Raw genomic sequence first — 13956 nt, 5'->3', positions numbered from 1 at the left:
GCTAAAAAGGGAGACCAACAACACTGTTCCCACTGAAATTAAAAATAAGTTTCTTCGTTGTGTTATGTAAAAAATGCATTTGAAAATATTTTTTTCAATAAGCCTTACATGTTACATGTAATTTCTGTTAAGTGATGGACATGAGTAGTGCGCAGGTGCACGTACGTTCTCAAAATAAAAAATGCACTCCAGATCAAATAACGCGCTCCGCATACTGGCACGCTGTTACTGTTCTATCCTTGTGCTGGTCGTTGTTGAGTTTTGGCACAGGGGACAATTGAATAAGAAGGAGCAGGACAAGTAGACCTGCATCTCCTACCGTTTTTGAAATAAAGACAGGCAGGAGGAGAGTGATGATGATAATATATTGAAGGATAACAGAATTTTCAGTGCTTTAAAATAATAACTGTTACTATTGAAAAAAACTGTATTTTATTCATTTAATTTTCAGTGTTTTAAAAGTCATTTCAATAAATAGCTAAATTCCTTGGGACTTCAAATACAGATATTTTGTTGTAATGCATTTGTTCATTTTCAATTGAAATTAAAGCACATGTTTTCTACATATCCCGTGATATTTTATTTTCTCTTATGAGGTGTATTACCAAAACACTCCGTCCATCTGCTCCTGGTCCGGCCCCCCTGTCAAATTTTAGAACCCTTTGTTGCCCACAAGTCAAAAAGTTTGCCCACCCCTGGACTAGGCTGAATAATGATTTAGTGTGGACAAGATGGGCTGAAGGGCCAGATTCTGAACTGTAGTGCTCTATGACTCTATATGAGGGACTTGGTCTATGATGATAGCATTATTGGAGAAACAATTTTTAATGTAGGGAATCTAAGGGAAATGCAAAATAAAGGGCTAAAAGTTGATTTGATCTGGAATTCACTAACTGATGTGGGAAATGATTTTGTTTGCAGTTGAAGGAAACTGGATTTATTCTTAAACGGGAAAGAACTGCTGGCTGTTCATACCATCTTGTATAGATGATTACTAATCATTTGGTGTTCTCTAACGTTTTCTGTTTTAATTTTGGTTTATATCATCTGTTTCTAGTTTCTTTCTAAGAAAGTGGTCAAAAATTCTCATCTTAAACTAGACAGTCCCCTAGATAGAGAGAGCAAGTAATTAGTGCTGTTAAATAACTTGTTCATGAATGGACAGCAGTAACAAGACAGAGTACTATAATTGCACCATAATCCACTGATAAAGCAGAGATGCTACGTTCAAGATTGTACTTAGACAACTCTGTCCATGGAGATCAAGGTGAAGTTGACTCTTCAAAGTTTCAAAGTAGATTTATTATCAAAGTATGTACAGTGGCATGCAAAAGTTTGGGCACCTCTGGTCAAAATTTCTGTTACTGTGAATAGCTAAGTGAGTAAAAGATGACCTGGTTTCCAAAAAGCATAAAGTTAAAGATGATACATTTCTTTAATATTTAAGCAAGATTACTTTTTTATTTCCATCTTTTACAGTTTCAAAATAACAAAAAAGGAAAGGGGCCAAAAGTAAAAGTTTGGGGGCACCCTGCATGGTCAGTTCTTAGTAACACCCCCTTTGGCAAGTATCACAGCTTGTAAATGCTTTCTATAGCCAGCTAAGAGACTTTCAATTCTTGTTTGGCGGATTTTCGCCCATTCTTCCTTGCAAAAGGCTTCTAGTTCTGTGAGATTCTTGGGCAGTTTTGCATGCACTGTTCTTTTGAGGTCTATCCACAGATTTTCGATAATGTTTAGGTTGGGGGACTGTGAGGGCCATGGCAAAACCTTCAGCTTGCACCTTATGAGGCAGTCCTTTGTGGATTTTGAGGTGTGTTTTGGATTGTGACCCTGTTGTAGAAGCCATCCTCATTTCATCTTCAGCTTTTTTACAGACAGTGTGATGTTTGCTTACAGAATTTGCTGGTATTTAATTGAATTCATTCTTCCCTCTACCAGTGAAATGTTCCCTGTGCCACTGGCTGCAACACAAGCTCAAAGCATGATCGATCCACCCCCCATGCTTAACAGTTGGAGAGGTGTTCTTTTCATGAAATTCTGCACCCTTTTTTCTCCAAATATACCTTTGCTCATTGCAGCCAGAAAGTTCTATTTTAACTTCATCGGTCCACAGGACTCGTTTCCAAAATGCATCAGGCTTGTTTAGATGTTCCTTTGCAAACCTTTGATGCTGAATTTTGTGGTGAGGATGCAGGAAAGGTTTTCTGCTCATGATTCTTCCATAACGGTCATATTTGTGCAGGTGTCGCTGCACAGTAGAACAGTACACCACCACTCCAGAGTCTGCTAAATCTTCCTGAAGGTCTTTTGCAGTTAAACGGGGGTTTTGATTTGCCTTTCTAGCAATCCTATGAGCAGTTCTCTCGGAAAGTTTTCTTGGTATTCCAGACCTCAACTTGACCTCCACCGTTCCTGTTAACTGCCATTTTTTAATTACATTGCGAACTGAGGAAACGGCTACCTGAAAACACTTTGCTATCTTTTTATAGCCTTCTCCTGCTTTGTGGGCATCATTTATTTTAATTTTCAGAGTGCTAGGCAGCTGCTTAGAGGAGCCCATGGCTGCTGATTGTTGGGACAGAAACAAGGTTTGAGGAGCTGTGGTATTTATAAAGCTTTGAAACTTGCATCACCTGGCTTTTCCTTATGATGATTATGAACAAGCCATAGCCCTAACAAGCTAATTAGGTTGGAGACCTTGATAAAAGTTAATTTGAGAGTTCAAATCTCTTGAGGTGCCCAAACCTTTGCTTGGTGCTCCTTTCCTTTTTTCACGCTAAAATTGTAAAAAACAAAAATAATACACTAATCTTGCTTACATCTTTAACTTTCTGACTTTTGGAGATCAGTTAAACTTCTACTTTTTGACCAGAGGTACCCAAACTTTTGCATGAAACTGTATCTAGTATACGATCCTGAGATTCATCCTCCTGCAGGCAGCCACAAAACAAAGAAACACCACGGAACCCATTTAAAGAAAACACCAAACACCCAACATGCAAAAAAAGAAGAAATCACACGAACAGCAAAAAGCGGGAAGTAACACAGAAAATATTAAACATCAACCCGCAGAGCCAGTTCCACACTGAAACATCTCAATCAAATTGCACAAATAGCAAAGACAGAGCAACCGTGAACACGTGGAACATGGACCACAGAGTCCTCCAAAGACGAGTCCACAACCTTGGAGTACATTTAATACTGAGAATATTAAACTTCAAACCACAGAGTCCCACAGCCACCAGCCACACCAAGGTAATTGAACCTGCACCTTCCTCTGGCAGCAGCGAGAGCGATTCTGGTCAAACACAGGCAGAGAGCGCTGAACAGCGAAGAGTAATGGAGCCGACAGTGGGTTCATTTTCTGCCATTGGGAAACAATGGCTACAGACTCCGGTCTCAACCTCACCAAAATCCCCAACAGACAGCAAAAGCTGGTTCCATCTTGTCATAACATTTCCGTGGGATCTTTTCACGCTTCTGTGGAGTGCTGCCATATCTCGCAGTTTAATTTTTTCCACTGCATCAGAACAGTAACCCAGGCCACATAATTATGATTTCTTTGATTTCCATAAAGAACAAATGACACATTGTGCACAGAGATTTGCCAGCATCATTGTCTTCCCATGTTTGCAGGCTGCCACTGACTATACTCATCTAACTGTAAAGGCTTCCCTTTAAACACCTCAATCTTTTCATGAGCAGAAAAGGTTTCCATTCTCTGTGTGAAGTTTATCATGATCAGTGGGGAGAAGTTTCTTTTGGTGAATGTCACCTTTCTGGGAAGCACACACGATTCTTCTATCAGGCAAGCACCCTTCCTGATAGTTTCAATGGATCCGGGAGAAAAACAAGGCATCGCTCCACCTTCCAAGTGCATTAATACCAGGTGTGTTCTCCAACCATAGCCAGTGAATGCAGTTGCATCAAGAACAACGTAAAATGGGATCACTGTGGAAAATGTAGATTCCTGAAGAAGCAGTTTTGTCTGCATCATTTTGGAGAGCAATACACTGCATAGAAACAGACGTGGAGATTTTGTCATGTGTTTCACAGCTTTGCCAATTGAAGACAGTACTCAAAACAGGAGAGGGGAGCAAGGAGACCGAGACTCTGAGAGCCAAGCACAGAGCAAGAAGGAGGAGGAAGTTCATCTCCGATCTTCAACTTCCAGCTGCTCACATGAAGTGAGCATAGACTACTCAGGATGCATGGAAGTCATCAAAATAAATTCCCAAATGTAAACATAATTCATAACATCGAGATGGTACATCACGTTGTAGCAGCCAAAAGAGCCCAGATGCACTTAAAATCTCTTAATAATACCCTCTTGCACTTGCACTGAATACAAGTTCATTAATGTACAATGGAAGGTTGCTGCACAAGATCCTGTACATTGTAGGTAACGTTTTATTGAAAATAGGAGACTGGTTAACTAACAGGTAGCTGAAGTTGGCATAAATATGTCTTTTCCTTTATGCTGAGTGTAATTCATTGGTGGTGTGTATATAATATTTGAGTAATCTGCATGTGTGTGTGTGTACATGTATTGATTAAGCATTGTTGTTCATTTCAATAATTCATTAAGGGTTATATGTATAAATATGTGAATTGCATACACCATCATGCTACCTTGTGATATATGTGCGCCTCACTTAAAGTAAACCCGAAGTTAGACTCATTTTGGATTCCCATGTCTTCCATTTGAATTACTGTTGTTACGAACCCCGTAACTGGGTCACTTACCAGCAAAGATGGAGAGGTCCATTGAAGTCTGATGGTACTATTTTTAACAGTATTTATTGATAAAAATACACAAAATAATATTAATGCAACCATACAGATAATATACGTCGTCAATACTAAATCTAAAAGTGCGGGTATAATAATCAATAAGAAATAGCTCAATCGTTTTCTAGGGGATAATGTATTGTCTGATGGAAATACAAAAGTCACTGTTGGTTGATTCACGCTGCAGCGTTTTGGTTTGAGAGAAAGACGGGTTTGAAACTTGCCCAATCCTTTTATGATGTTAATCCTTCGAGTCATCTTTGGGAGTTGGTTTTCCCCATGGTTAGCTAAAAGCCGTTCTTCCGTGGTAAAAGCCACCGGTTCCGGGGCAACTGGAACCGAACACACATGGCCTCCTCCCATTGGCTTCCGCTATTATGGGATCGCTAGCGTTTCTTCTGGTGCGTCTGAGGGGCTGTTCCCACAGACCTTCTTTTCTCCTGACTCACAGGGTCTCAGATGTCAATCAGGTTGGGGGTGATGCAATCCCTCCCTCAACCAGCCCACTTTGCCTGAGGGCTTCCACGTAGCATAGTATGGCAATACACAAGTTTGTCTTCAAGAGACAATGGCCGTGTCCCGTAGCTTTATATCGCCAGGGAACGAGACATTCCGCACGTCTCTCTCTCTCATTTCCTGGGTCTCCTGACCCAAATCAATAGTGATCTTGCGATTTTCCACAAAGGAGGGGGCTACCCCGCACCCTTCAGCCCCTCAGAGCTGTGGTACATTCATAACACTGTAACGTTTTGAAGTTACAAAACTTAACAGTGGAGTACCCCACAAGGATCATTGCTGAGTCTTCACCATTTAATGCCTATATCAATAACTTAGAGGAATCGTTTCGTTGTTGCCAGGTTCAGTGAAGACACAAGGAAAAGTGGGAAAGCAAGTTGTGAAAAAGACACAATAGTTTGCAAAGTCACATAGGTGGGTTAAATGCATATGCAAAAATTTGGGCATTGATTTTGTAAAATGGGAAAGTGGAACTTTGTTTTAATGGTGAGGGGCTACTAAGTGTTGTAGGATCTCTGACATCCTACATATTACATGTAGGCAAAGTAAGTGAGTCATAAAATAAATGGAGCATCAATCTTTATTGTAAAAAGAACAGAGAACAGCAGTGACGTCTTGATATAACTTTGATAACATTCCTGAAGTACTGCATACAATTCTGGTCTCAATTGATTTGAAGGCAGTTCAGAGAATATTAACTAGGTTGTTTTCCAGGTTGAAAGTTTGCATATGAGAAAAGGTTAGACCAAAAGACATTAAATTTAGAATAGAAAGTTAATCCCAAAGAATGAAGGTTAGAATTGGCTCTGAAGGACGGTGTAACTGTCTGCATTATTCAGGGCTTCATAACTGGAATAGAAAATAATGTGTTGAATGCTCAGACTTGGAGGGTGATAAGTAAGGACTCTGTTATGTTGGGGGAGAGGGTACAGGGTTAGGGTAGGGGCAGATTTGTAGGAAATGGAGGAATTGTGAGTGAGGACAGCATTGATCGTAGAGGAATGGAATCCCCATTTTCCAAACAAAAATAAGAGGTTATCTTGGATGTCCTGGAATGGAAAACCTCATCCTGCAGAAAGATGCAGCAGAGATGAAGGAAGCAGAGTCAGAATCAAGTTTAATATCGCTGGCGTATGTCATGAAATTTGTTGTTATGCTGCAGCAGTATATTGCAATACATAGTAACAACAACCATAAATTACAGTAAGAAGTATGTATGTGTGTGTGTGTATATGTTTAAAAGTTAAATAATTAGTACAAAAAGAGAAAGGAAGTAGTGAGGTAATGTTTATCAGTTCAATATTCAGAAATCTAATAGGCAGGAAGAACTAACTACGTTGACTCAGGCCTAAGGGGCCTTGTACAGCAAGACAAAAAGAAGTTGTTCCTTAATTGGTGAGTGTGTGTGCTTTCAGACTCCTGAACCTCCCCCATGATGGTAGAAATGAGAAGAGGGCATGTTCCGGGTGATGGCGGTCCTTAATGATGGATGTTGCCTTTTCAAAAGTTCAAAGGTCAAATTTAATGTCCGAGAAATGTATAAATATACATACTGAAATGCTTTTTCTTTGCAAACATCCACAAAAACAGAGAAATGCCCTAAAGAATGAGCGACAGTTAAATGTGAGAACCCCAAGGTTCTCCCCCCGCCCAGTTCCCCCTCCTGTGTGTAAGCAGCAGCAAGCAGCGAATTCCCTCCCCCTACCACCAGCAAAAATAAGCATATCAGTACCATCACTGAGCCCAAGCGTATGCTAAGCAATAGCAAAGACACCGATCAAAGTTACCCCAAAGGCTTCACATTTCATCCAACGTGACAAACCACAGTTTCTCTCTCTCTCCATGGCAAGAGAGAGGGAGGTATCCCCCATTTTTTTTTACAGCGAGCAGAAGACACAACAACAGCCTGCTGGTTTACAATGTTAAAAGTCAGTTTTGTTGCTTTTTTCAAGCTCTGTGTCCAAAGATCTCAAAGACCTTGGGTCTTCGGGCGACAGCGAAAGATTTTCCGGCCTTCTCGATGACACATGAGTCTCCTGCTGTGACACCGACCCTCAATCCGCCCGTCTCCAGAGCCCGGAGATCTTAGGCTTCCAAACACTAGGCGGCCTCTCAGGCCGACTCCTTGGCATGTCAAATAACAGCCAGAAGTGAAACCCCGACAATGGGTCCCATTCCCACAAAGGACTGAAGCCTGCATGTAACTCCAGGTCAGGGTCTTCAAAAGAACCCGAAAGGGAGAAATTAAATTAAAGATATTAAAGGTAGAAATGGAACTGTTTCAGAAGATGCAAGCAAAGCAGGTGCCGTCAGGCACCATCATTCCTCCTGAGCTCTGCCATCACCTGGTGCCTTTTTTGAGACATTGCTCCCTGAAGATGTCCTGGGTGCTGGAAGTCTAGTGCCTGTGATGGAGATGGCAGTTCACAACTTTCTGCAGCTTATTTCAATCCTGTGTACTGCCCTACCCCGTACCAGGTGATGATGCAGCCAGTTAGAATGCTCTCTGCAGTACATCCATAAAAACTCGCGAGTGCCTTTGGAGACTTACCAAATCTCCTCAAACTCCTGATGAAATGTAGCCATTGCCACGCCTTCTTTGTAACTGCATTGAGATGTTGGACCCAGGATAGATCCTCAGAGAGCCAGGAACTTGAAATTGCTCACTCTTTCCACTTCTGATCCCTTGATAGGGACTGGTGTGTGTTCCCTTGTCTTGTGCTTTCTCAAGTGCACAATCAATTCTGTAGTCTTACTCCTGTTCAGTGCAAGGTTGTTGCTGCAATACCACTTAACCAGCTGACCTGTCTCGCTCTTGTGTGCCTTCTCGTCACTATCTGAAATTCTGCCAACAACAGTTGTGTCATCAGCAAATTTATAGATGGTATTTGAGCTATGCCTAGCCACACAGTCATGAGTGTAGAGAGAGTAGAGGAGTAGGCTAGGCACCCAGCACTCATTGTAAAGGTGAACCAGTGTTGTTTATTAGAAAGATGGAGATGTTATTTCCGATCCGCATGGACTGTGGTCTTCCAGTGAGGAAATCGAGGATCTATTTGCAGAGGGAGATACAGAGGCCCAAGTTTTGGAGGTTTTTGATCAGAACTGAAGGTATGATAGTGCTGCAGTCAATAAAATGTAGCCTCGCATAAGTATTAGTATCGCCCAGGTGATCCAAGGCCACATGAGGAGCCAGTAAGATCGCATCTACTGTAGACCTATTGTGGCATTTAGGAAAAATACAGTGGGTCCAGGTGCCACTGGGGCCTTTCACTTTGTGAGGGTTCACCCTCTTGAAAGATGTTCTGACGTTGGCCTCCAAGACACAGATTACAGGGTCACCTGATGCTGCAGATATCCTCATAGCTGAAGTTTTATTCTCCCTTTCAAAGTGTGTAGAAAAGATGTTGAGCTCACCTGGGAGTGAAACGTCACTGCCCTTCATGATGTTGGGTTTCACTTTGTGGGAAGTAATGGCCTGAAAACCCTGCCAGAGTTGACGTGCATGGATTCCAGCTTTAACCTCAATTGGAATTGTTCTGTTGCTCTTGAGGTAGCCCTCCGTAAGTTGTACCTGGCCGCCTTGTATAGTCTTGGCTCACCAGACTTGAATGCTGCAGATCTAGCCTGCAGCAAACTACAAATCTGGTTCATCAGCAGCTTTTGATTTGGGTATGTAAGGTTTTTATCGAAGGCACACACTCATCCTCACAGGTTTTAATGAAGTTAGTGACAACTGTGGCATACTCATTCAGACTTGAAGCTGAATCCCTAAATACTGTCCAGTCCACTGAGTCAAAGCAGTCCTGTAAGCACTCCTCCCCCTTCCTTTTCTGTACCTCCTTGGTCCTCTCTACTGTTGCTGCAGCCTTCAGTCATTGCATATACTCTGGGAGTAGAAGTACAGCCAGGTGATCAGACTTTCCAAACAGTGGATATGGGATGGCATGATAAGCATTCTTAATGGTAGTATAACAGTGTTCCAGTGTGTTAACTCCTCTGGTTCCACAAGTGACATGTTGGTGATAATTAATTAGGGACTTTTTCTGGCTGGCCTGGTTAAAGCCCTCCAATAGGAAAGGCATCAGGGTGTGTTGATTCATGCCTGTTAATCACGTCACTCAGTTCATTTAGAGCTGTTTCAACACGGGCCTGAGGTGGAATGTACACCTCTACCAGGACAATAGCTGAAAACTCCCTCAACAGATAAAATGAACGACACTTGATCACTAGATGTCTCAAGTTGGGTGAGTAAGACTGGAGCAGAACCGCCACATTTGTACAACAAGAGGAGTTGATCATAAAGCATACTGCACTTTCTCTGTCCTTGAAACTTTGAACTGAGAGAAGTGAATAGCATTCTTACACGTGACAAGGTAGGAAGAGGTATAGTCAAGGTAACTGTGGGAGTCAGAGTTTGTGAAAGGTGTCAATAGAAAATGGACACAAAGATCAAGAAAAGGGTCAAGAGTTAACCTAGGTAAATTGGAGCACAGAGTGGAAGGTGGAGGCAAAATGAAGGAATAAGTATTGGGAAAAGATGAGAAAACACACCTGTGTTTCAGAAAATGAGAAACTACTAAGTATCAAGGAGTACAATGAAGGAAATCATAAGAAGTTAGGAATTGAGGAATACAGTAAAGCAAATCTTCAAAAGTAGCTTCTCGGTTCAACAGTGAAATACTAAGAGTGTAGAATTTAAAATGATTTTGTTCCTTCAGAATTTGCAAAGGATAGGATCACACTTTCTCAGGTCCTGGTGTACAATGCACAGTTTTAATCTTCGTACAAAACTGCATTGTAAAATTTTTTTAAAGATTAGAAAATTTTACTGCTATCTTAGAGGTTAGAAAAATTCTGAAGAAATGAACAAGTTGGAATTTGCTCTTTTTGTGAAAGGAGGTCCACAGGAAGTCTTGAATGAATGTTCAAGGATAATACATCGTATAGAATGTTCAAGGATAATACATCATATAGTTCAATTTTATAAGAATAGATCAGGACAGCAATTGAGGCAAAACAGTTTAATGAACAGCAAATTTATCTAAAACGAGAAGCAAAGAGTAAGGACAGGAGGTTATTTAGAATGAATTAGTTATTTTGGATTCATGACCATTGATTTTTGGATTCGCCCAGAAGAGACTACAAAAAAACCAAGGATTATAAAAACGACATCAGTACTCATCAGTTCCTTAAAGATGCCTGGAGAAATAACTCAAAATAATGATTAGAAAGTGGACATTACTACTACAGGAAATGGTAGAGAAATAGCTTAGATCCCTTCAAACAAGTTATGTAAGGATTTCATAGATATGGGAATTAAAAGACACTCTGACACTTTGAATAAGTTGAATGAAACTGCATAAATTTTATGATAAGGGTACAAGCACAGACCAGTTGAAGAATATGATTCCTGTTAGGTGTGTAAGCTTCAGCCGGATCAGAATAAGTTCTTAACAGTCATAGACCTGAAACATTTTGCAGACCAGACAGGTCTCAGCACAAAATGTTAACTGTTCATTTCCTTCTTTAGAGGCTGCCTGATCCGCTGAGTTCCTCTAGCCTTTTATGTGTGTTGATCCTGAAACATTGACTGCTTATCTTCATTCAGAAGTTGCTGAATCTACTGGTTATTTCTAGCATTTTCTGTTTTTGTTTCAGATTTCCAGCATCTGCAGATTTTTATTTTCAAAGATTATATACTTTTGAAATATAGTTGCAGAATTACATGTATTTTGCAAATACTGGCTGTAAAGGACTTTTTTATTGCAGTTTAGTAATTGGAGATTGATAAGAATTCTGAAGAGGAATAACAGGAAGCAGGGAAAATGTAATTGTAATTAACACATTTTTTTATTTATAGGGATAAACTATGGTGCAATGCACCAACATCTCCATATAATTCTGTTGAAGTAATTCTACAAAACCTGGGTGAAAATAAAAAAATTATTAAAATGATTAATATTGATCCACTTAAGTATCGAGGATATGATCCTTCAGGTAAGGTGATATCATAATTTATTTTCAGCTATTCTAAGTGGTATTTTAACAGACTTCATGTGCATATAAACTAATTTTTAAATTGATATTTAGCTTAAGCATGCATATTTAAAAATTCCTTTTGTTTCTCAAATTGAGTTATCTGAGCATGAGCAATTTAAGAAAATGTCTCAGTTTCTAAGGGATGCAAATGGGTGTTTTAGGGAGAAATGCAAAATACTGTCAAGGGTCCTATGTTACCGGCGTATAGGTCTGGAAGCATTGTCCTTGTCAAGCTTTGGAGCGGTGGTTGGGGACTCTGGTGGAGAATCTTCACTCAAAGTTGAGATTAGAAATAAATGATTGTAGAAATGTTGGTGCATTGGCCAGAAATTAGATCTTCATAGACTGGGAAGGAAGGATACCTTCCATGATGATTGATGGTGGAATGTCAGATCACCAAGAGAAATCAGGCTTTCAGTGAGGAACAGTGATCAAGTTGAGATTGATGTGTTCATTTGGGACCTCTACTTAAAGAGGGAGAGGAGGAAGAAAGGTTGGCTCGAGTTCCTGTAGAGTGTAGTATTCAACTCAGAGAACTTATTTTCAAAAAAATAGATGCTGGAAATCTGAAATAAAAACAAAAATGTCTGGGAATGTTCAGCAAGTCAAGTTCAAAATGATAATCAAAATCAGGTTTATCATCACCGGCATGTGATGTGAAATCTATTATCTTAGCAGCAGCAGTTCAATACAATACATAATCTAGCAGAGAAAAATAAATAAAAAAATTTTAAAAATAATAAAAAAAAACAAGTAAATATATATTGTGTATATTGAAAAGATTAAAATATGTGCAAAAACAGAAATACTGTATTTTTTTTTACAGTGAGGTACTGTCCAAAGATTCAATGTCCATTTAGGAATCAGGTGGCGGACGGGAAGAAACTGTTTCTGAATCTCTGAGTGTGTACCTTCAGGCTTCTGTACCTCAAACCTGATGGTAACAGTGAGAAAAGGGCATGTGTTCAAACTAGAAAGAATGGTTATGTTTTTGAACAGAGCCAAATCAGCTTTCCAAAATGCAAAGCCCTGCAGATTTATTCCCTCTCACTGCCCTGAAATATTTATCATACAAAGGCATTCTACTCTCACCACTTTGCATCAATGGATAAAAGCAACAGTTATCTGTATTTATAAAGCATCTATTAAAGTGGGAAAGGTGTTCCATCATTTCTCATTACATATTAATTATATATTATGACAGGTGACCAACAAAGGTTTTAGAATGCAATGTAAAGAATGAAGAAGAGAGACAGGCATGCGATGGAAATGCAGAGCTTAGTGTTAAACAACTGAAGTGTGGCTAGATGCAGTCACACAATTAAAAGCTTGATTGCATAAGAGGTCAGACTTGGTGAATCAAACATCTTGGAGGTGTATGAATGCTAATTAGAGGGAGTGAGGTCCAGGGAAGAGTAGAAAGTAGCAAATATACAACATGGTTTGCTGAAATTGGAGTGACAGGATTACATAGGATGTAAAATTGAACAAGAGAAGATTCTCTGAGAGGGCACTTCAGCTGAATTTCTTTGATGGTGTCTGTTTTTCTGCACTCTTCAATTGTCATTATATGTTGCCTTTACTAAAAATATGTGCATATGCATGTATGTATGTGTATATGTACATTTAGTATATGAAAGTAGTAAGTTAAGTCTCAGGATCAGAGTGGGCCAAAGGAGAAGGTATTGAAACTTCTTTAATTAAATAGATTTTTAAGGGAAAATTAGGGAAAGGATTCCTTAAGTTTGGAATGGTAACTAAAGGCTAATTATGGAGTGACAGGATTAGAGAATGCACAAAATGAGAGATTTAGAGTTAGTTGATGACTTGGACTAAGGATATTCCAGGGATAGAGAAGGTGAAGATCGTGTCTATTTAAAAAGGGTGAAATTTTAGACTTGAGGAATTGGAAAACAGTGCCATGCCTCACCATGCAGGCTGTGGTCTCTTCTCACTGCTTTGATCGGGGGGAGGTACAAAAGCCTTAGGTCCCAACGCCACCAAGTACAGAAATAGTTATTATCTGCCAACAATTAGCCTTCTGAAACTTTGCTCACCTCAATACTGAACTGACTCCACAACCTATGGACTCACTTTCAAGGATACCACAACTCGTGTTCTCGGTATTATCTAATTACCTATTACTATTTTTGTATTTACACATTTTGTCTTCTTTTGGACATTGATTGTTTACTAATTTTCATTTATCTGTAGTCTTTCATTAATTCTATTGTATTTCTTTGTTATATTGTAAATACCTACAATAGAATGAAGCCCTGGGTAGTAAATTGTGTTATATATACACTTTGATCTTTGAATACTGGGAAAAGGACAGACAGCCAACACTGCAATAATGAAATCTGAAACTGAGAGACAGTTTCTGCCTCAGACAAGCCAAGGTGGATAGTTGTTGTGATAGAAATAGGTGATTATGCGCTGGAAGGGAATATAGGTTCAGAATTTGGTTTGAATCAAATTGCATATTGAATTTCAAGACTGTTTTGATCCAACAGAAGGAGAATAAGGATATGAAAGATGGAAGTCAGATCATGGTTCAGCAGGTGAGCCATTAATGAAGTATGGCAATGAACATTGAAACAAAGA

At 39.7% G+C, this 13956-nt stretch overlaps 1 protein-coding gene across 2 annotated transcripts in view; it reads left to right on the top strand.

The window, feature by feature from the left end:
- LOC132401913 (uncharacterized) overlaps window positions 1-13956 on the top strand; it is a 52143-nt gene that overhangs the window by 7842 nt on the left and 30345 nt on the right. For both annotated transcript variants that reach the window (XM_059984259.1, XM_059984258.1), the window contains exon 3: window positions 11174-11310. In XM_059984259.1, coding sequence (XP_059840242.1) covers window positions 11174-11310 — 137 coding nt within the window. The remainder of the gene's footprint in view (window positions 1-11173; window positions 11311-13956) is intronic.

The sequence above is a fragment of the Hypanus sabinus genome, chromosome 11 (genome assembly GCF_030144855.1).
Source record: "Hypanus sabinus isolate sHypSab1 chromosome 11, sHypSab1.hap1, whole genome shotgun sequence".
Taxonomy (NCBI): domain Eukaryota; kingdom Metazoa; phylum Chordata; class Chondrichthyes; order Myliobatiformes; family Dasyatidae; genus Hypanus; species Hypanus sabinus.
The sequence above is the reverse complement of the archived record's forward strand: the minus strand, read 5'-3'. Positions and strand labels throughout refer to the sequence as shown.